The 25,170-nt window shown below is 33.5% G+C and overlaps 1 protein-coding gene across 9 annotated transcripts in view; it reads right to left on the reverse strand.

The window, feature by feature from the left end:
- The window catches only part of OXR1 (oxidation resistance 1), a 306,299-nt gene that overhangs the window by 50,653 nt on the left and 230,476 nt on the right, over positions 1 to 25,170 (reverse strand). For 7 of the 9 annotated variants that reach the window (XM_039853663.1, XM_039853665.1, XM_039853662.1 and 4 more), the window contains 3 exons: positions 8,578 to 8,660; positions 3,682 to 3,789; positions 2,428 to 2,541 (listed from right to left, as the gene is read on the reverse strand). In XM_039853663.1, the coding sequence (XP_039709597.1) occupies positions 2,428 to 2,541; positions 3,682 to 3,789; positions 8,578 to 8,660 (305 nt within the window). Of the gene's footprint in view, positions 1 to 2,427; positions 2,542 to 3,681; positions 3,790 to 8,577; positions 8,661 to 24,773; positions 25,135 to 25,170 lie in introns of those variants that run through there. The other 2 variants (XM_039853667.1, XM_039853664.1) reach the window with 2 other exon arrangements.

Below are 25,170 nucleotides of genomic sequence, written 5' to 3' on the forward strand. Positions count from 1 at the left end.
GAATTTAGCAGAACCCATTCATTGGAAGAGCCTTTTAAAATCTCAAGCTATAAAAAAATTATCAATACCGTTCTACAAAGTATTAAATAGTTAGATCACAGGTTCTTAACATTTTTAGTGCCATGGACCATTCTCTCAGTGAAGCCTATGGACCTTCTTCTCAAAATGTTTTTTTGAATACATAAAAGTTTACAAAGAAAAACAAATTGAACCATAATCAAAATATTTTTTAATTGGAGATATAACATATATACTCTTTTTTAATATATTAAATAACAAGATCTAGTGGTGACTCTGTTAATAATTTTCAAGAAGATGACTATAAACATTTTGTGCTATGTACAACTCTAAAGTAATTTAAAAATACGTGCATTCTATTGGGAACAAAGTCAGTTACGCCTGGTGTTACTCTATAGTTTGCTGCTTATAGTGTTAATTTTTTAAAAATGTTAGATTTCAATTAAAATGTTTTATATCCAAGTTCACAGATTCTTCAGAATTCAGTCACCCACATCTTTGTTTTAAATACCTCCACAGGCGCCTTTCATACATTATGAGTAAATGCACAATGCCTTGAAGAATAGATTTCGTAGGAGTAAGTTTCTTCAGAGTTCTGAGCTAAAATCAGCCACTCTGCTACTAATGTCTAATAGTTCTGATCTGGTCTTTTGAAATAATAAGCCTGCCTCCTTTGCAATCTCATAGCTTTTAAGATAATGAAAAGAGCTATCAAATTTTAACAACCTTTTTCTACTCTAATTAATAAACCTATATAGGACAGAATGTTTACACTTCCTTTCTAAACTTCATGCCCCCCTAAGATGTAGGGCTGAGTCCCTAGCACTTGGGCAGACATTCTTTAAAGGAATAACAGACCAAAGCAGAATACTGTAAAAACACTGTATTTAATATACTATATATTTTTAAAAATCTAAAATGGAATTACATTTTAACAGTTGAATGACACTGTTCAATCATTAATAGCTATTAACAAGATCCTTAATCTTTTCAGTTTATGATGCAAATTAATAACTTTATACTCATTCTGTTGTCTCAGGTAATTACTATATCTAAAAGTTTTGATCATGTATAAATTCATTTAGCACAATTAAATAAGGATATTAATAATATTAATGAATATTTATGAATACTTATTATATTTAAGTGTATTATATTGACTATTTCATTTAATTTTCAAAACATTCATATTAGCTATATACTATTACCTTAATTTTTAAGAAAACTTAATGCTACAATCTAGACTTTTGGAAATTTTGCTTTAGGGTTTGAAGCACAAGCTAAATTAGCCTAAGGCTACAGTGGTCTCCTTTGGCACTGCCCCTTATGAATACAGATCCTTTAAATCCCATGGGAAAATGGCATGGCCATTTTCAAGAAGGTATTCTTGCATCGTTTGGTCCAGCAATACCTATTGTTAGAATCTGACTTCCATTTTCATCAATGATGAGGACAAGTGTAATATATTCCTTTCAGGGGACTATATTCTAAACTACAGTGTTGTCATACTTATGCAAATAAGATATCCAACTTATGCAAATAAGATATCCATTTGAAAAAGACACCATTGCTCTCTCATCCTCCTGCTCTTTCTCTCTCCCCTTTCCTCCCCTCACAAACATTAATAATTTGTGTTTTATTACTAGTGTGCTATTTGGTATCTTAAATTTTCAGTGCAAATTAGAGCAGAGAAGGAAATAATGTCTTTTAAAATCAGCAGAGCAACATAGAAGACTCTCCCATAGGAGTTGAGCCATTTAATGAATAGCTTTTTAGGTGTAAACATAATTTATGAAAATGGGAAATTCTGATTAGTAGTAATTTACATAGAAAAGGCACAAAAATATAATTTCAGAGATTTATTCAAAATCATTAAATCAAGTTTGGTTACTTGAAATTCATTTGTAAAATATAACTTATACAGAACATTCATTCCTTAAAAATGCTAAATTAATCCATTATTAATTACTGGGAGTTAATACCTGAAAGAATGACTAAGATAATAAATTATTTTTTAAAAGGCAGTGTGTCAAAATGAACTCAAGAATTCTAAGTACTATATAAATATTCGTAAAAACTGAAATAAAAATCAAATAGAACATGAACTTCCTATCATGATACCTTCATATTTGTTAGGTAAAACTTCTCCCTTAAATTATTATATGGTATTTATAAGAGAGAGTTGATGAGTATCCTTAGACCACCAGCACCACCACCAGTAAATCAACTTACGCTGTTTTAATAAGAATGTTTTATTTTAGAAACTGGGATTTACACACTTAAGTAAAAAAATAAAAAGGTGAAATTTTGTTCTAACAATAGACAAAGTAAAATAAAAAAAAAAACGATGATATATACATATACGGTGAGATTTCTTCATAGCTATCTTTGAAAAGCAGGGACACTTACAGTGGTCTTATCAAATTCAGCCTCAGATGATGTTGGTGACAGGGGACTTATAGGGCTTAGAGATGGAGAGCTTTCAACACTGGAGACATATTCAGGATCAGGAACATATAAAACCTGGAAGAAAACATTCACACATACTGAAAAATTAATAATCAGATAGTGTTCTACTACCAAGTGCCATTAACAATGACCTTCAGCAATAAATAGAAAAAATAAAAATCTTCAGAAAAAATATTATAATAATAATTCTAACACAGTTAAAAAACATTTAAATTCAATTTAGAATTTATATATAATAAAATATAAGAGCCGTGCTTCTAAGGGACTTATGTAGAATGGGAGGCATAAATTCAATAATTATAATACTGAGATATAAGCATTTGTGATATGTAGAAACTTACATAGAAATATTAATTTAGAATCTAGTGATGACTATATTCTTAGGTTTAAAAAAACAACTAAAGTTTATAATATTACTGTTCAAAAGAATGACTTCTAACTATTGCCCACAATCAGATAGCAGGTGATGGCTATGATCCGATAGTTTGATAATTCATATTGTTGGAGACAGGGTAGGGAAACAATAATTCTTACATAATGTGGAAGTTCTTCTTAAAGTTGGCAATAACTAGCCAAAGTTTAAATGCACATATCCTTTAATGCAGCAATGTTACTTCTAGGACTTTATTCTATTTAAGAATTTGCATATAAAGAAAAAGAAATATGTGTAGGTGTGTTTCCTACAGCAATGTTTATAATAGCAAAAGAATAGAAACAGTCTAAAGCTTATTGTGCCTAAACTAAAATATATCAATATAGTGCAACAATACACACGAGAAAAAAGTCTGCGATCCAGCTGTGCTTATATAAAATTTTTCAAAATCAAAGATGAAAAAAAAAAGCTAAAATATTTCTAGAAGGGAATACAAAGTGGTAACTGTGATTGCTTTTGGAGAAGGAAACTATAAGTCTGAATTATTTTTAACATGTACATGTACTGCTTTAAATATTTTAAAAAGCTCTTTAAAACTATATTTGAAAAGACAATAGCAATGATTTTCAATATGTCTTAAGAAAAATTCATATGGATGTAAATGACAGTTAATTTTCTCTTCTGGAGCCAATATGATTTGTTCAAAGCATGAATAAAAGTACTCTTCTAGAATTTCCTACATTATCAGCTATGCTGCAATGAATACTTTTTGTCTTACTACTTAATGCTTCTAAACATCAACGTATTAAAAAAAAAGATACCTGTCCAGTAACAACGGCTCGGGAGAATAACTTATTTAATTGAACGAGTTCATTTGGCGTTGTATCAAATTTCAGGGCTATACTATTCAACGAATCCCTTGATTCAACCTGTTTAAAAGGAAAAATAAATTATTTTAATCTGTTAAAACAGAAAACCTGAACTATGAGGTTTAATGATCATTAATATGTTTATGAACCAATCCTACATTTGATTAACAAGTAGCAGTTCCACCTTTGGAGATAATTTGAGAAATTTTGTGTTTTGTTAACCAGTGGTCTCAACCTATTACGATACGGAGTATATGCTTTCATTATAATATATCACAACTACATGTGAGCCTCTACTTATTCAAGCTATTTCCAAATACAAAATATAATTTATAAAACACAAACAAGTGATTTTTATTTTTACAAAGACTTTAAAACAATACTATTCCTTTAAATAATTCCTAAAACATATGTAACTTCTATAAACATACTAATTTTGTTTTAGCAAAGTATGCCTGTTTTAAACTTACATTGCTATTTCTAATGATCTTCATGTAGATTTTGTCATTTAAATGTATAAATTAGAAAACATATTTGAACCCAAGTTGAACAATCTCTTTCTGAATCATTAGTATATTTTAATGATCATATTTATAGATATCTTAAATTATAGGATTTTGCCAATTATCTTGAAAGAAAAAGGCATTTCAACAGTCAACATATTCCTTTGGAATCCTCTACACATACGGCATTATGAGAGACCTACAGAGAAGAAAATTAAGTGAAACTAAGTGGCTTACAAATTATAAGATATTTACCATCTACTCAGAAAATAAGACAAAAAAGGTTATATAAATGAAACAGCAAATGTCACAGAAGTTCTGAGTATAGAGCACCATATTTTCTCCATATTGTTAAGGAAAGATTTTATAGAAAAGATTTAAAGCAAAATCTAGAAGAAGGGATGGGAATTTGAGAAGTAGAAAGAAGGAAAAGAACAAAGTGAAAAGTTTAGAATGATATGTTCAGAGACAGGAAAGAAAGAAACACATTTGTGGGATATTGTCTTTTCCTCTTAAGTCATCCAGACTATATTCATGAATTTAAGATTTTAGGAAGGTGAGTAACTACAGTTAAATCTCAAAAAAGGATGAGATTAAACGATCATTTAGATTGGGCTACAGAAGACTTTTTTAAAGCATTTTATTTTTACTTTCGAGTATACAGTACATTGGTTAGAAATTTATATAGTTTATAAAACGATCCCCCTGATTATTCTATGACCCATCTGGCTCTACACCTAGCCACTACGTTACTGCTGACTGCATTCCCTATGCCATGCTTCCCATCCCTATGACCATTTTCCCATCTCGCAACTACTAATTTGTACTTCTTTAGCCCTTCACAAAAGACTCTGAAAGTCAGGAAAAGTAGATACGTATGTAGGTGTAAAAAATAATAAGTATACATATTTTTAATTGTTTTGTAAAACCAAATTTATGCCAAATAATCTAGTTAATAATCTAGTTCAGCTTCTTCTGTGCAAGCCTTATCTATGCAATGAGATGATATATCACCTACCTTATTGAGATAATATATGTAAATATACAAATTTTATTTTTCAGTAACATCTAAGTTTACAAAGTACTTTCATATTAATTACCACACATTTTACTCTCACAATGATCCCATTAAATGTGGTGATAAAGATAATAAAAACCACTAATAGTTACAAAACAAAGATGTTAAATGGCCCCAGGGCACCTTAGCCTGGTGGTAACAGGTCTAGGTTAATAAGACAAGAGAAGAGATACAGAAAAACCATTATTACTACTGCAGTAGATCAGGTTTAAAGTAATAAAAGTATAAAAAAAGAAAAAGATTAAGGTATAAGATTTTCAAATAAGACTCAACAGAAGACAACTCATGAATTAAGTGAGGTTGTGATGATAGTGGTAGTCATAGTAGGTCAGAGAAGTAAATGTCAATGAGCAACTGATGCTGAACCCTAAAATCCCAATGCAGATGAATAAAAGACCAAAGGAAAAATGGAAATAAGAAAAGAAAATCGAGCATTGAGCAAGCATGGAGAAAGAATTAGTAAGAGGTCTGCTATAATTTGTTAAATGTGAAGTGCTAGTAGGAAATGCAAGTATATAGCAAGGCAGGAATACAAAAATTTGGGGTTTCACTCCACATTATTCATATCATAAAGTTCTTAAAGCTCTATTGAAGCAATAGAATGTAAATAGAAAAGTAAAAAAAAACACTCACATTTTGAATAAATTAAGAGTAGAACAGTCAGCAAAGGAGATGAAGATACAGTCAAAATGATAGCAAGGATAACAGGACAAAGCATAATGATAGCAAAAGGCAGTACAATTAAATTCAAGAATAAACAGAGAAAGGAGGAGAGGATATAATGAAAAAAAAAATGGCTGACAATTTTCCGGAATTTCTGAATGACATGGTTTCTTAGACTAAAGAAACACAAAACGCAAGATAAAATAAAAATTTGTCTGAATCTAGACCTATCACAGTGGCACTGTAGAACTGTAAAGACAAGGAAGAAACTTCAAAAATAATCATAAAAAAAAAAGACTGTCTAGAAATGAACAAAAATAAAAAGGCAACAGAGGGACATAAGACAATAGATTACTATGTTCAAAGTGCTGACAGAAAATAACTGTCAACCTAATAATCTACAGACAGCTCAAATACCAGGGAGGAGGGTCAATAAAGACTTTTCAGACACTCCCTGATTATCCATTCACAGATACTCACTGAAAGAATTATTAAAGGTCCTTAAGAAGAAGGAAAGTAAAGACCAGAAAGAAAGAATAATAAGCAGAAGCAACAACAAAGAAAAGGCCACTGGATCTGATAATCAGGAAGTCATTAGTGGCTGGAGAAGGTTCCTTCAGTAGACAGGTAGAAGGATATTAAGTTAACAAGGAAGAAAATGATAATGTATAGCATTTTCAGGGCTACTTTTGAGTCCTACTGAAAGTGATGTTACAATTAAGAACAGAATGTGTGTATGTATGTGTGTGTATATATGTATACATGCATGATTTTAACTTTAAAGCTATCTAAAGTACAAGATTAATTTATACTATATTTATGTGGTCTGGAAATATATTTAAGTTAGATTATAAATATTTTAGAGTAAACAAATTTTGGGAGTACATTGTAATATTAAAAGTTCTATTTTAAATGTATAGGGATATATATTTTCCCAAATATAAAAATCATGTTATATAAGTATTTTACATAAAGATGTTTTATGAAGATTTTAAAAATTATAAGAATAGAATATAAGACAGTAATATCTTAGTTTTAGAATTACATTTGTTTTTTTTAGGATTTGGCATAGGGAATAAAGTATTAAGAAAAGAATTAAAAAATGACTAAACAACCATTTATAAAAGTCACATGCTCACATTGCCAATTTTCATAGGCAATTTCTGAGACTTTTGTCAGGATTTTAAGTATACTAGAAAAAGAATAAACATTACAATAGAAATTAAAAAAAACACTAAACAAAATTCTGCTAGAGGATGTTTAATAACTTTTCTGGTCAATACTTGATTATATTCCAAAGGTCATTTATAACATTAAAAAAAAAAAATAATTTTAAATTTCGAAATTCCTCCCCCCCAAAAAATAATGGCTCTTAGTTTGAATTTAATTTTGCCACAGATAACATGTTTTATTGAATTATAAAGAGAAGAATGGTAAACTCCTGAATTCAAATCAAACCAAACTTTTACAATTTTGCACAATTACATGATTACATGTATAGATAACATCTTATTCCTCATGTCTATCATCTTATGCCTTAATAAATGCTAATGAATACATCGAATTACATTACCCAATATTTTACTGTTTGATCTTATTTTCTCAATGTCTCAACCAGGAAGAGAAGGTATAAGCACACCCAATTTAAGTTTATAATATGCTTTAAGAAGAAATTCTTTTGATAGTAAATATAATTCTACCCTATATTATCTAGTTCCTAACTTTTTAGAAGTACTTAAAATCTCAAATTGTCAATTAATCATACGGTATATGAAAAAGTTAACTGGAGGTTTTGATAATTTGTTCAATTTTAAAGATTCATGGAAAATAATATTCAAACTAACACTGGAAGGTTTCACAATGACACAAATGTGTAAGTTATTTAAAACTGTTTTAATAGTTATATTACTATATTAGAAAAACACAAAATAACACAAAATTAAGCTGTTAAAATAATTGCTTTATAACATGTTAACATTATCTAAATAATAATATTACATTCAATCAAATAAGCAGCACACCACAGACTGAAGATGATTTCTCATTTTACTTCTCCATAGTAACCAGAAATGTGAAAAGCTGACTTCAGGGAGAATTGAGGGTCATTTCGAGATGACAGAAAGAAGTTCCATTTTCAGAGCTAAAGAAACTTTGCTATAAATGCGTACAAATAATCTAATGTAAGAGGTTATTCTGGAAGATTAATATCAATGTATCTTTTAAATATTCTACCTGCCATTTTTATTATCATTAGCACTGATGGGAATAAAACGAAGATAACATTTCTAAAAAAGAAACTATTTTCTTAAAAGCCTAACCTAATAAAAATTATTATAGCACAGGAACTTTGACTCCCAATAATTTATCATTTATAGTAAGTTAAATTTTCTGACTTTGTATCACACTTAATTTTTCTTTAAGGAAAAAGATCCTAAAATACAATTAAAAACTTAAGTAGTATTATTTATAAAAGTTATCAAAGTGAAGTACAGATTTCTAAAATAAGGCAATTAACAACTCTTGTTTCAATTATTATAAACAAAGAATGTCTTACATAAGACTACTGCAAAGATCAATCAGCTTTTTAAAAAGCAAATAACTTACAGTATACTCAATAGTCCCTTTAGGTTTCTGAAAAGACATTCGTCTCCCATCTTTCTTGTCTAGGGTCTTCTTTTGGCCAGTGTCTGAAAAAAAAAATTATCAAAACCCCTATTAAATTCATTTTCCTTTCACAGTAATGCCAAAGATTACTAAATAGAGCTTGCTGGACTGATACCTACTAGATTCACTAGTAATAACAGCTTGTTACCTGGGATTCGCTGCTCAAAAATACAACCATCCAGACAGAAGGGAGTGGGGTTGTGGGGCTAGGAGAACAGGGTGAAGGGTTAAAGAAGTACAAATTAGTAGTTGATAGTTGGTCATGGGAGATGGGGAGCATGGCGGAGGGAATGCAGTTAGCATTAATATAATGGATAGGTGGAGGGCCAGGGGAGGGAGGGAGCAATTGGGGGGATCGTTTTACAAACTATATAGATGTCTAGCCAATGTACTGTATACTTGAAACTAATTTAAATAAATAAATTTAAAAAAATAAAACCATCAATAAAAGGAAATGTACTGCTTACTGTAGGAACTGACCAGTATGAAACACTAATAATTGGAAGTCAATTCAAAACATAAGTAACTGTCTGCAGAAAGGAAATTATAAAAAACTAAATTATGGATAATTTCTTTCAACAGATTTAATCCAATTATAATAAACTGAAGATACACAGATATTTGTTATTATTAACCAAATCAAGTTTAAAAAAATGTAACATCAGTCCTCACAGGAGAAAATGTCTCTCTACTTCTACAATCAAAATTAAGGATGTAGTCTTCTCTATGGAATTATTTTAAATTATTAAATTCCTTATTTACACACCATGAAGTAAATTAAGGTATGTTTTTGTATGTAAACACACTTTTGTGCACTTCATTTCAGATAAAGTGTCAACTATTTTTCACTTACTTATCAAGACATTTCACTTGAACACGTCATTATCATCTAAATATGGTATCTGTTTTAGTTTAAATTTTGCATTGCTGTTAACCTTCTCATCTACATTTCATGTAACAACGATTGCACTGAATTGATAACATACCACTTCTATCTAAACAATTAAAAACTCTCTAAAAAATTCAAAACTGAGTAAGATAGTAAACACAGCAAAACGCTATATTCATCCTCAATATTTTACAAGATTAAAATAATAGGTTTCCAAAAGAAAATCAGTTCTACCTACACCCAAATAATCCAAACAATATCTACTTCATTGTTCTCCCTCTATCCAATCTTAACTGCCATTTTGACCATGGTAGAGTTTGTTTATATGTACCTAATTAGCTTGGTCGGGTAAGTGATTCTAATAAAGCATTAATAATAATAAAAATACTATCAATAATCAAGTTTGGATCCCAGAAAAGTCAGCTCTGCAATGCTTAAAAAAGCTACCCTAAAACCTTCCTGATCACCCAGGCTAACTCAAATCTCTGTTATTAACCATAGCATCTCTATGTCTCTTTCAGAGCATCTGGCACAATTTAACTTTCTTTTTTCAATCTCTTCTACTAAACTGCAACCTACAAAACATCATGCTTCTTTGTTCCACAGTGCCTCCTTGGTGCCTAACAAACAGCCCGACACATGGCAAGCATCCAGTTTGAAAGAACTAATGTCTGAAGCAACAACCTGAACTATACCTTGAACTACCACAATTCTTTTACATTGTCATTCATTTTCCGTAAAGAGAAGTAGAGAAAGAATTATAGTTTGTTCATTACAACTCTAGGGGTGTATATATATCTAACCTCTATATCCTAAATATTTAAAGAACTCTTGAAAACTGAGGGGGAAAAAAGAAGGAAAAAAGATGCAAAAACGGGCAAAAGGTAGGATCAGACAATTCACAATAGGATGTAAAAATGGCTCTTAAACATATAAAAATATGTTCAACCTAACTCATAATTAGAGAAATGCAAATTTAAACTACACCGAGATACCATTTCTCACCTATGCAACTGGTAAAAATTCCAAGCTTGACTACATGATTTTTGGCTGTAGAAAAAGAGACAGTCTTTTATATTAATGGTGGGAATACAAAATGGTTGGCACATATTTAAATCTGATTTTCTTATGATAAAACAGTAAAACTATTTTTAAATAATGTTTTAAATAGTAATTTATTTCTGCTATTTCATAAACAGCTTAGGGAGCCAAAAACACTTTCCACATTTTGCAATTTAAACTTTTAAGTAATATAAAATACAATTACAGATTATATTTAACTAATAATATATACCCCTCCTTAATTGACTTTAGGAGTAACCATTAGTTTTCACTTTGCCTAATAGCAGTTTTTCAATCTGTTTCATAATATCCCAAGAGTTCATTAAACATTTAATCACAATGAAGTCTGCAATTGCTCTGTCATTTTCAAGGGTTTACCATAGAGTGCAGTTCAGAGGGAAAAAAAACTAATATACCAGCTTTCCACAGTTTGAAGTTTGAAACAAATGAAAAGCATTCACTTTAATAATTTAAAATTATGTAATATTTTATAACTACTATCTATTATAAATAGTTCCAAATTTTAATAAGCAATATTAAAACATTTATTCATAAATATAAATGCCAGGGCACAATGAAATAAACTAATCATATAATCTGTAATCACAATATTTGAGAGTTAAAAGTGATCAAGGCTGCTACCTATTCCAGTTTCTTACTAGGTAATTTTATGTAATACCTTAAAGATAGTTGCCAGCAAATATAAATCTAGACTGAGAATAGAGTAGTGAGGTCGTAATCTTCTTTCTCACAAGTTATTTACAGTTTAGAAGTACATACATATTTGTGATTTATTTAACAATCAAACTAATAGTCAACATTTATCATGTGACTAGTATATGCCAGGTACTATACTAAGTACTTCACATGTATTATCTAATTCATCAACCTTATAAAGTAGGTATCATCATTATCTCCATTTTACAACTGAGAGAACTGAGGCAAGTTTTTGTTTATCACAATTGGGGGAGTGATACCGGCATCTAGTGGGTATAGAGACTGTGGATACTGTTAAACATCATGAGCTAAACAATACACATGAAAGTCTCCCTGACAACAAAGAATTATTTGTCCCCAAAGGTCAATACTGTCAAGTTGAGAAACCCTGATATATACCTTGCACCTAATATGCCTGGCATTTAGTGGATGTTCAATACTTGGTAGACAAATGAATGTGTAAGACTTTCCCTGAGATATAATTATCCTGGTATAGTAGAAAGAGCAAAGGAGTTAGAAGTTACTCCATCACTGCCAGAAGCAGAAACTTAATATATAATTCCCATCTAAATTAATTCCTATGAGTTTTGATACTCTATGTTTTAATAATTCGGTCCAAAATATTTTGACTTCTACTCTAATTTCTTTTTGCCATTTAGAAAATATTGCTAAACTTGCCACATATGACAATTTAAAAAATTTATCTTTTGGTTACTGATTTCTAGCTTAATTGTACTACTCTAAAAGAAAATACTCTAAAAAAAAAGCTTAAGCCTTTTAAATTTGTTGAAACTTGCTTTATGACTATATGTAAATTTAGCAAATGCTCCATATGTGCTTGAAAAGAATGTATATTCTCTACTTTAGGGTAGTGAGTGTTAGATGTGTTTGTGTGCTAGTATGTGTACACATACATGCACACATATTCACCTCCACATCCATGAGGTCAAGTTTGCTGATTGTGTTGTTCGAGTTTTTTACAACTATATTGGTTTGTTTTTGTATTGTTATTCTGTAAATTGCTGACAGGTTGCTAAAATCTCTCACTATGTGAGTTATTTGATTCCTTATAAGTCTCTCTACTTTGCTTTCTGTATTTTGAGACCATGATATTACATACAAATTAAGAACTGTTACATCTTCCTGGTGAATTGAACCTCTTCTCAGAATACTTTCTGCCTTAAAGTCTGCCTTGTCTCATATGAATATAATTATACCAACTTACTTTCCATTGGTGTTCATTCTTTCTTCCCATTTGCAACCTTTCTCTATCCTTATGCTATAATGTGTCTCTAAAGCAGGGCTTTTAAAATCTATTTGTTCTATTTTCTATTTGTCATCCTATTCTGTTACTCTTTCCTTGACTTCTTTTGAATTGAGCATTAATTTATTAATTTTCTGCTTTTCTTTTATTAATTTGGAAGTTATACATTAACAATTCTATTGGTGGTCATCTTAGAGATGATAGCTGGAATTACTGACTGATCTTAGTCTAACATTAACTAGTACTTTTACCCTCTCCCTGGACAATGCAAAGACATTAAAAATTGTGTGCCCTTGCCAAGATTTATATGCAATTGCTATTACACACTTTAATTACATACATGTATATAGAAACACTATAAGACGCTGTTATTTTTATAGACAGTGAACTTTTATTTAGTTTCGTACTCATGTATACCATTTTTATTGCATCTCTGGACAATTTCACAGGGGTTAGAATACTAGACTGGCAGGTATCCTCCCCTGCATTTTAGTTTCCGCTGTTTCAGCTGGGAAATCAATTGTCAATCTTATTGCTACACCACGATCTCTATTTGTTCTGATTGCTTTTAAGATTTCTCACTGTTGGTGGGATTTGTATTGATTCCACTGGGGGTTTGCAGGGATGCCTGAATCTGTGAATTAAAGTATTTCATCAGTTTTGAAGTTTTCAGTCACTGTATCATTAAATAATGTCTGGCCCTGATCTCTCCTCTCCTCTGGGGACTCATACATATCTTAGAACTTCTTATTGTATCTTGCACTCAGCTTACCTTCTCTTATATTTTCTACTCTTTTGTCCCTCTCTCTTTATTGCGGTTATTTTCTCCTGACCTATCTTTCAATTCACTAATTCTCTCATCTCTGATGGCTAATTTGCTGTTAAATCTATCCACAAATGTCCTAATTTAAAGGATCACATTTTCCAGTTCTGGAATATCCATTTTTCTTTGATATAGTTTTTAATCTTTCTATAAAATTCAAAATTAAATCAAAATTCTCAGCACAGCTACTTTAAATTTGGTAACTACAATACCTAGAGTCCCTGTGGGTCTGTTTTTATTCTCTGTTGTTCTGATGTCTTGTCATGTGTCTAATTATATTTTGTGTGGTGGATACTAAATTTGCAAAATAGTTTGCAGACAGAATTTGATACACAGAAAGTTGTATTTCTCCAGAAAAGATTAATGTTTGCTCTGCCAAACACCTGAGGACACTAGAAATATCAAGTCTTATTACTGAAATTACAGGAATGAAAATTTGAGGCTGAGATATCATCCTATGAGAGCTTAGCTACTTCAGTTTTTTTGAACCCTAGGGTAAAGCACTTTGGATTCCTCAGTGAGAGGGGTTCACCGCTCCCCAGTCATGGGTCCTGAACTTTGTCCTTGCACCCATAGGCTGTTAAAAGCATCTTTTTATCTGCTGCTTCTGAAATCGACACAGCCCCCAGGGAAAAAAAACAATTCTAAACTGGAGCCATTCCTCTTTGGGTTTCTGTTCTCACTCAGATCCTAATTTAGTTATATAGGCTAGCTTTCTGATACCTTGAAAATTTTTGTTTTGTTGTGGCCCAACTTTTTAAATTGTTCTCAGTAAGACAGTCTGAATTACCTACCTTGCTATTACCAGATTCAGAAGGTCCAAAAGACTTTCAAGCAGAGTACTGACAAAACAATATCAGAACTTTAAAGATCATTTTGGTAATAGAATGGGAAAGGCAAAACTTTAGAAAGAAAGCAAGGCTGGAAACCAAGCATGAAAACTATGAGAATCATGAAAACTATGAGAACCAGTTTTAATATTCTGAAAGACCCCTCTTATAATTGACTAGTATAATTTTGGTAGTAGCTACTGATAAAAATATTGTTCTGGGAGTCGATATTTTCAAACACAGTATAGATTTTTAAATAACTTTAAAAGCATCTGTTAAACTAAAAAGTATACAATGGTTACAGTTTTTCTAATTAACTAACTGATTCCCTCTATAATGAGGTACTGTAGGAAAAAATGTCTGTATTTTCAACCTTTCACTCCTTATCCATAAGCAAAACAAAAATAAACAAAAAAATTATTTAATCTTTCTTCAATTTTGAAACCATTTAGATTATCACCCCATCCTTCTGCTTATTTTCTAGAACTTTTGAAAATAAAGAGTTTACTTTCACTGTTTTCACTCCATTACCTCTTACTGATTCCAAAATGCACTGCAATGGCTTCTCTCTCTGCAGTTCACTAAACCTACTTTGGGCAAAGGAGAATAAACTAAGTGGTTTTTCAATTTTATTTTATTTGATCTTTGTGAAGCATTCAACTAATTCCTTCTCAACGCTCTCCGTTCCCTTCATTTAGTAACATCTCTTACTCCTATTGATCTCCTACCCACTTGTTCTCCTTTCCTCTATTTTTTTTGTTGGTGCCCACTTCTAAATGAAAAGGTCCATGATATAGTAGAAGCTACAGAGGCTTCTACTTAAAGTTGTGTTCCAAGGACTAGCAGCCATCAGCATCACCTGAGAACTTATTATGAATGAAGAATCTCAGGCTTCACTCCAGAACTACTGATTCACAATTGATTTGCATGTACAATAAATTTGAGAAGCACTGTTAACAGAGCGTTTGAGAGTATCGAACATGCGAACTGAATAACAGAAGAAATGAGCTTCCCTATACTATTCCCTACTTGTGACAGTAATACAGCAATTTTCAAATCACTGTCAAACTAATAAAATTGTTTGTTTTCTAAAGTAGTTATAGTGATATACTACATTACTGTTACTAAGTATCCTGTATTCCTCCTGGAGGAGGAATATAAAATACACAGTATCATCCCATTAATGCAGACATGACCATGTGACTTGTTTTGCCATGGAACATGAACAGAAGTGATTAGTCTTCCAGGTAGAAAAGTTAAAATCCAACATTATACTTCTTAGCTTTCTTTTCTCTCTATCTTAAGATTCGAGCTGTTCCATATAGTGGCTGCTCCCATGACATGGATTCTAGAGCAAAGATGCAATTCCTAAAAGAGTATAAACATACACACACACTCATGCACACAAATCTGGTCATTCCTATTTCTGGTCCTGGTTAAATTATAGTGCTTGGAAAATAAAAAAGGAATTCTTCAGGAATTCATGCATAAAAAGTAAATCACCTACTAGAGAAAAAAATAAACAGCCTAGCTTGCTTAAGACTTCTTTACTGAAACATTATTCAATGCTGCAAGACTGAAATTATGCCAACTGTATCAAAATAAAAACTTCAGGACTGAGGAGAATATGACAAAAGGACTAGTAGGGAATACTGAACAATAAGAACTTATAAAAACATAACTGAAGACTACTTGTGAATGTTACAGATAGGAAAAATGTGAAAAAAATATGAATAAATATCAGGAGGTAGGGAGATGAAATATGGGAATTCAAAGTGCTAATGTCATCTCAAAGAGTTAAATATATCTAACCTAAAACTGAAGCAAGAATGTCACAATACCAACCTCTTAATATTTTTTTTTCAGAATCTGCTTAACTTTACATATTAGGAAATATTTTCTAATGTCTAACAAATAATATATTTTAGTCACTCCTCCCTTCTAACCATTCATCCATCATTCTACATGTGAATATACATAGAATAGATCTTGCAATATTGCCTACCCTAATATTAATAACATCTCTGGATGGCTGAGTAGGAGGTAGCTTTTAAACTTTAATCTCTGCAATGTATGACTTCTTTATAGTTAGCACACATTTTACAAAAAAACACAAAATTTTCTTATAAAAGACTGAAAGCAAATATACCAAGATTCTATCTTAACCATTTCTCTTTCAAGCATATAAGCATTCTCTCCTTTCAAGAGCTTTCCATTGTCATCTTAATTTTCCTAAGGTCTCAACCCTACCCAGATGCTGGCATAAACCTTAAACATGCGTCTCTTTTCTTAACCTGAATCATAAAACAGGTGCATGCCCCAAATACTTGTGAAGGAAAAAAAATAAAACATTAGTTTCAAGAGACAGGGCAAAACAGCATAAATGATAGAGGCTTTGTACATCTTCTCTTGCAACAACACCAAAGTTGTGATGGAAACACAGAGCAAACAACAAGCAGAGCTGCCTGCGGTCTAGACGAACAGAAGCTCTACAACTAGGGAGAGAAATAAGAAATCACCTTGCAACAGTAGAAGGTAGAAGGAGGCAAAGACCTGAGGCTGCCTGGTCCCAAGCAGGTGAGTGGGACAGAGGCGATGACAGCTGAAGCCAGAGGCTGCAGACGTTCCTCTTAAAGGGGCCGTGTCTGTGAACAGATGTTTGTGGTGACGGTGAGCACCAGCAACGGGCCAGTTGCTTGGGAACACCAGGGACTTACAGGGGAACACTGAGTTGCCAGAGTCTGGAGGCAAGGCTCTCCCCCAGACAGAAGTGCTGGCAATATCCATTGTTGCTCTGTTGCGCCCTCTCCAATCCCACAGTGCCACCATAACTGAGACATCATCAACTAAATAACAGAGGTCACTCTGCCCAGAGGATTCCCTGAAACTCCGCCTCTCCCAAATCACAGTCCCATACAAGCTACATTCAGCTGTGTCCTCAGTGTGTCCTGTACCCCTTGCTGAACAGCAAAGAACCCCACACCGGTGGCAGCTGGCCTGGTTTCTGGTGTGATTTCTTGAGGCAACTATAAACACAGCATCTGTAGATTGCTTGCTGAATCTTAACAGGTGGCCCAAGAAGGGCACCAGCTAGAGTTAAACTTGGCCTGCAGCTGGACACCTACTACACAAAGCCATGCTAATAAGAATGCGAGACTTAGGAGCTTTGATTAGTTACATTGAAAGACAGAGAAAGGCAGCCAAAATGGGAAGACAAAGAAGCAGAAACCATATGAGAGAACAGAACAGAGATCCAGGAATAATGGAGTTAAGCAATCTAACAGAAAGTTCAAAACACTTATTATAAAGGTGCTCAAAGAACTTAAGGAAAGTGTAGATGAACTAAGTGAGAACTTTAACAAAGAGAAAAAAAAAACATAAAAATGGAAATTACAAAAGGGAGCCAGTCAGAAATGAAGACTACATTATCTGAGATGAAGAACATATTATAGGGAATCAGAAGAGTGGATGAAGCAGAGGACTGAATCACCGATACAGAGGATGGGAAAGCAGAGGGCACCCAATCAGAATGACAAGAAAAAAGACTCCAAAAATATGATAATAATTTAAGGAGCCTATGAGACAAAATCAAATCTAACAACATCTGCATCATAGGGGTACCTGAAGGAGAAGTGGGAGAGAAAGAAGTTGAAAACCTATTTGAAGAAATAATGATGGAAAACTTCCCTAACCTGGTGAAGGAAAAGACATACAACCCCAGGAATCTCAGAGTCCAAAGAAAGAGGAACCCTAAAAGGCCCATACCAAGACACATCATAATTAAAATGCCAAAGGTTAAAAACAAGCGAGAATCTTAAAAGCAGCAAGAGAAAGCAGTTAGTTACCTACAAAGAAGCACCCATAAGACTGGCAGATGATTTCTCAAAAGAAACTGTGCAGGACAGAAGGGACTGGCACAAAATATTCAAAGTGATGAAACCCAGGATCTACAAGCAAGAATACTTTATCCAGCAAAGCTATCATTTAGAGTCAAAGGGCATATAAAGAACTTCCCAGACACACACACAAAAGCTAAAGGAGTTCATCACCACCAAGCCAGTATTACAGGAAATGTTGGAGGGACTTGTTTAAGAAGAAATGACATGTATCAAAAACATGAATAAAGAATGGTAATAACTACATATCTATCAACAAGTACCTCAAATGGAAAAAAAATTAAGTGCTCCAACCAAAAGACAGGGTGGGTGAATAGATAAGAAAATAAGACTCCTACATATGCTGCCTATGAGAGACTTTAGATTAAAAGACACACAGAGACTAAAACGAAGGGGATGGAAAAGATATTGCCTTGAGGGACCTAGAGGGTATTGCGCTGAATGAAGTAAGTCAGATAAAGACAAATGCCACCTGATTTCAAGTATATGTGGAATCTAAAGGACAAGGTAAACAACAAAAAATGAAACAAACTCATAGATAGAGAATATTTTGAGGGCCACTAGGTGGAAGGGGCATTAAGGGAGTCAGTGAAAAAGGGCAAAGGGATTAAGAAGTACAAATGTATAATTACAAAATAGTCATGGATGTATAAAGCATAGCGTAAGGAAAATAGTTAACAATGTTGTAATAAATATGTAATGGAGAAGAGGGGTACTAGATTTAGTGGAGTGATCACTGTGAATAATATTGATCTCTAATCACTATGTTATATAATGAAACTAATATATTATTGTATGCCAACTATAACTGGAAAAAAAATGCATTGAATTGAACACTGTAAATATGAGCAACTGATTACCTATTATATTTCAATAAAGCTGTTAAAACAAACAAACAAAAAACAAAACCCTGCTAAACTCATCAAGACTCAATAAGGAAAAGAGTGTTTTTAAATCCTACCTACACATTTGAATCATTAAGAAACAAATCTGGCTGAAGTCTTAAATTTAATAGATTTTGATTTATGACATAATTTTGATTACTGTCAGATCTTATAGATCTGGCACTATTGGTGGGGGCTTGATATCAGTGTTGAGATCCACTGCTCTAGAACAATGCTTTCTATCTTCATCATCTAATATGGCAGCCTTGTGGTTTTCGAGCTCTTGAAATGTGACTGGTGAAACTAAACTAAAATAGCTCCATGTACCTAGTTGCTACCATAATGGATAATGCAGATATAGAATCTAGAATCTAGATTTCTCAATTCAGTTCCTCATTTGTCACATTTCAAGTGTTCAACAGCTACATTTGCTTAGCGGCTGCCATACTGACAACACAAATATGGAACATTTCTATCATCATAGAAAATTCTATTTTTGAACAGCACTGCCCTAGAAAAATCTAAAATCTAGAGTCTTCACTATATTATTTAAAATCTATAGTTCATAATCTAGAACCTACCCCTCAGTTAAGACATGCCATCAGTTAACTGTATATCTGAATTGCTCTGGCCCTGTACAGAACTGCTTTTACTAATTTGCGTTTTGTTGTTACACCATTGAATTACGTTAAAGAATGGTATAAAAATATAGCTTTTTGAAATTAGAATCTGATAGTGAGGATACTTCTTGATATATTAAGAGTTCCATGAGAATATTTCTCTTTATTCTAACAGAAAAAGTAGCATTTTTCCTACCTGCATAAGTGACAGGTTTATCTTTATATTAGGAACATTGTGATTTATATCTGATCACATTTCTCTTTTTTCTCTGACTGCTAAAAAACAAAACAAAATTTTGACCTTTCTCTAATACATGAATGAGATCTCTAAAAAGGCCCCTGTTTTTGTACTAATATCACTCATTCATGCAACAAAATGTATCGTCACTTAATATAAATTTGCTGGTGGACCAGAAGGGAGCCTTTATACATAGAAAAAAACTATTTGCAGTTACTTTATTTTTAAATTGTTTGACTTACTGAAGTACAAATACAAAAACCTAGTTTTCCTTTAAGCCTTCAACTATAAAGTGCATTCTATTTATAAATCCAGTCAATTTTAACACTTTCTAAGGTGCTTTTGATAGTTGATCAACTAAAAGAGAAAACAAACTAAATATCCTTAAAGAATCCTATTTATAAACTTAAGTAATTAAATTCTCTCGCATATACTAAACTGTATTTATAAATTTACAATATTCTATTTTAAGCACTTTACCTCTAACAAGTAAATCTTTCTAAGACCTTAACTCTAGCAAATACATCACAATAAAGTTTTCAATACAATGAACGCTAAGTTCTCTTAAACATTCTAATAGTTTCTAAATTTAGACAGATATTTGTACCTTTTAACTTAAAATTACAAATCAAAAAGCAATTACACGTATTACAAGTATTCATTTTAAATTAGATTCACAAAACTAATGTGTATGCACCTAATAGGCCTAATCCTCTGATATAAAAAATATATTAAAGACTAAATATATTGATTATTTTTAACCTTAATACAAAAACATTAATACTAATAAATATTTAATAAATTTCACCATTTCTATATTTACTTCTAACTTTACCATGGATAAAAGACCCACTAAGGGAGTGAAAATGTATGAGGCTACTGCCGGTGTAACATTACCCTGTTTTACAACAATTTTTTTTATTTTTTATAAGTAGAAAGAGTACACTCTGCTAATAAATGGTATACTGAACACATAAACCAGTAGCATAGTTGTTTATTATTGTCAAGCACTGTGTCCTGTACATTACTATATGCACTGTACTTAGACACAACTGGTGGCGCTTTGTTTACACAAGCACTGCCACAAACACGTGAGTAATGCATTGTGCTACGATGTTAAGATGGCTATAAAGTCACTAGGCAATAGGAATTTTCCAGCTCTATTATAATCTTATGGGACCACCATTATCTATGCAGTATGTCATTGACAAAAACATTGTTTTGCAGCGCTTAACTGTAGCCACTGCAACAATTAGCACTCCAAATCCTTTAGAGCAGGGGTCCCCAATCTCCAGGCCATGAACCTGTACCGGTCCGTGGCCAGTTAGGAACTGGGCCGCACAGCAGATGAGCGCATGGACCAACAAGAGAAGATTCATCTGTATTTGCAGCTGCTCCCCAGCGCTAGCATCACCGCCTCAGCTCCACTTTGGATCATCAGGCATTAGATTCTCATAGGAGCACCGGTCCCTGGTGCCGAAAAGGTTGGGGACCTCTGTTTTAGAGGCATCTGGTCATTCCTGGGTTCAAGATAAACAATTATAACTCTTCCAGATCATGTGCATCTGTGATTTCTAACTTAAAATATATCTGTTTGAACACTGTAATTGGATTTTGCATTTTCAGCTCAGTCATTTTAATCTTTCTAACTCTAAAGAAATTTCAATGACAATCCATCCTACCCTTTACCTAACTTGTTTTAACTTTAACATCTTACATGATAAAATTCTGCTTTCTTCTCACATCTTTCCTGTATGGCAGGGTCATAACTCTCAGAAAAATGAAGATAACACCCAAATGGATTCTGCAATCCATTTCTTATCAGGCTCAGTTTCTTCATCAGGAAAATGGGATAATTAATGGTACCTATCTAACAGACTTGTTATTAGGATTAAATAAAAATATTTGCTAGTGCCTGCCCCACATAGAATGTGCTTAGCAGCTATTATTTTTGTTACTATTTCCCCTGAAAGATACTGTTTTAACTGCTGAAAGTAAATAAAAATAAAATTTAAATAGGACTGAGATATGTTTAAAGTATCCTGTTACCAAGTGGGAAAACAGTGTTGACATAACAGGCCAGTTTATGATAAAACTATATTATAGTAAGTTGAGAATCTAAACTTGTTAAATCTATTTATTTGCACTTATTTATTACCATATTATCTAGTGAGGTGAATAATTTTAAAGGCTATATAATGTAGGCTTGTGGTCATGCTTCCAAACAAAAAATATAATCAAGGTCCAAATAAATTTTTTTTGAATCAAATCATAATTTACACTTTAAGCAGGAACAAGAATTGCATCACAAGATTTTTTTTTCCTTAATTGTTATTAACTAGATAAACTCTTTAATATGTCTAAGTCTCAACTACATTTTTCCCGAAAGGACTATAATGTTGGAGTCAGCAAATGCTAAAAGCTGGTAATAGCAAAAGAAGCCACCTTGGAGAGGCATAAAAAGGCATAACACCAACAGTCCAAAATAAGGAGTTTGGTTATAGAAACAGTAAAATCAGAAGCATCTCATCCAAATTTTACCTGGTTCGTCTTTAACCTGTCAATGGTGAAACTACTTTATCAACATCATTACTGAACATGAAATGGTGAAGGGCAAGATCAGTAATAACAAAAAATACCACTACAATACACAGGACATTTTAAAGAATTGAAGGAAGAGTGACAGACAATAGGAACGTAAGCAGATGTTATAAAAATCTCAAGTAAGGGTAGTCACAAGCAGAAAGCGCACAATACATCCTTTAAAAACAGACTGATAGGTAGTTACTCTGAGGGACACAAATGTAAAGAAAAACCCTATAGCTAAAACCCATTTAGTAGGCAGCTGCAAAGAACAGAGTTCTCATTTTAAGGAAAAGCTGACTGGAAATTAATAACCATTTATTTTTCATGTGTATATATATACATGCTGCCTCTCAAAGGAGCCAATTTAGGAGGCTGTATTTATTCTATGAATGGTAGGGGGGGTGATCAAATTATTGCTGGGACACTTATTAAACTGCTTTCAGAATTTGTAGGCATAGCTTTATAGACCTACAACATTTATAGCTCCAAATGCTATTTTCTGGCTTTATCATCCATTATTTTCACTGGTTTTGTTCCAAATGAAAGAAACTCTAGAATTGAGAACCTTTGAAATCATCCAATCAACCTCATTTACAAACAGGAAAACATAGGCCAAAAGAGATTAATTACTTGTACAAATTATTTCAGCCAGTTAGTGCTAGTATGTACCTGCCCACATAACTGTGACATCACAAGTACTCTCTAACTTGTGTCAAGATTTGGGGACACAATGAATATTTTAAAGGGGGTCAAAGGAGACTAGACTTTGAGTGTTGAGCACATATCGTATTATACAATTGTACACCTAAAACTTATATTAATCAATGTTGACCTGATAAATTTAATTAAAAAATTATGTGCCATGAGTTCATAAGGCAGCTTCAACAGAAGAGGAATTGGTAAAGTACTTTGAAGCTGCAGCTCAAAACAAGAGTGTCAGTTATAGCAGTGTGCTCAACAAATGTTTCTGAATGAAGTGGATGTATATGTTTGGGCATATTTATTAAAGTAGATCATATTTCTACCTGGTTATACCACATACTTTTGAATTCTCTATCTAGAGGCTGGTTATATATTGTTTTCAATAAGCAACTAATGATGTATTAAAAAATCCTTTATTCAAATAATTTAAAGTTCCAGCCTTCATCCCTGGTCTCACCTTTAAGAGGATTCTGTATCTGGTTAATGTCCTTTAAAGCACAAAAAAATGTATCCCCCTTTTTCATTTTCTAATCCCATAAACAGGAAGTGTAAAGACAGGATATTTTATTGTGAAGAAAATTATTAAAAGGGGTCATGCTAAAATTAGATTTTAACATTCAAGTTTCTGCAAAGCTTAAGTTACACACCCACTCACAGATCAATAGATGTCCTCACTCTTTCACTGCTTTAAAAAGAATGGCAGGATGTGAGGTTATGGAGTTTATATTCTTTATGCTTGTCTCTATTTTCTTGACTCTTTAATGCTCACATAATTACTCATAATACTAAAATGCATATTAAAACAAGTAAACGAATGAAGCAAAAATAGAATGCTTCTTATCAACTTAGAGAAAGCCAATGGCATTGGAGAATTTAGCATATGCATTATGCTAATACCTCTTCAGCAAGTACTTTTAAAAATTCCATAACAGCAATATCATACCATGACAGATTTAAAAAAAAAAAAAAAGGTACAAAGTCACTACGATGAAAGAAAACTAACATAGCGGTCAGTATAAATGTAATTGAGAAAAAGTTTCTAGGTTCTGCCACCTCAAAACAACATGCAGCCTTTCAAAACACATGATACAAAAATCAGCTAAGCTTCAGGTTAAGCTAAACATTTTTTTTTCCCCAAAGTAGTATTAAGTGCTGAAGTGAATCCTAACAGTTGGCAAATATCAAAAACACTGATCCACACCCAAACTAAACTAGGCACGGTGTTCTTAAGGATCTCAAAGACGAAAAAGACAGGCGTCATAATTGGTTCAATATTCACCTCCTGGTCGGAGGGAAAAACGAATGGATCGTACCCTTGAAATACTTAGCGGGGTTAAGAAAGTCAAGTGTGGGTGAAGAAAGCAGGAAGAGCAGAGCAGGAAGAGCTGCGACACCAACAGCAGAAAGTTTCCCGTCCCCAGAGCAGAATGAGTCCTCCCGTGTCACCCCCGCCCTGCCGCCAGTCTGGCCCACGCGCACCTACCATCCGGCCGCGCGACCTCTGCCCACCCAGCTCTCCACTGGCGCCTCCCCGGGCCACGCACCCCAAACCAGACATCCGCCTCCCCGCCCACAGCCCTCAGCCCGGGCCGACCGCGCGGGAGGTCAAGGCAGGCTGGGCTCACCAGGTCCCTCGGGGTTGGACGGCGCTGGGTGCCGGTGGCGTGGGGACCCGCACCCGGGGTCCCCCTGGGCGGGCTCCCTCAGGTAATCCTCGAAGCACACCTGGCGGGCTTCGCCGCCACCCCCGAGCCCCCAGAGGCGGTTGGCCGTGCCCCGTAGAAGGCGCCCGCTCTTCCCCGTGAATGTGGTCAGGTAGTCCATGCTGCCGCGGGGCAGGGGCCTCCTCGGCCGACGGTTTCCGCGGCAGCGGCCACTCCGTGCGCGCCCGTGGGCCGGTCCAACCCGACACGGGGGCGGGGGCTCCGCGCGCCTCTCAGGAGGCAAGGAGGGGGACAGGGCGTCCCCGGCGTGGCTCCGGGGCGAACCATCAGGAAAGGACGCGCGGGGGAGCAAAAGCTG

The sequence above is a fragment of the Pteropus medius genome, unplaced genomic scaffold (genome assembly GCF_902729225.1).
Source record: "Pteropus medius unplaced genomic scaffold, Ma_sr-lr_union100, whole genome shotgun sequence".
Classification (NCBI taxonomy): domain Eukaryota; kingdom Metazoa; phylum Chordata; class Mammalia; order Chiroptera; family Pteropodidae; genus Pteropus; species Pteropus medius.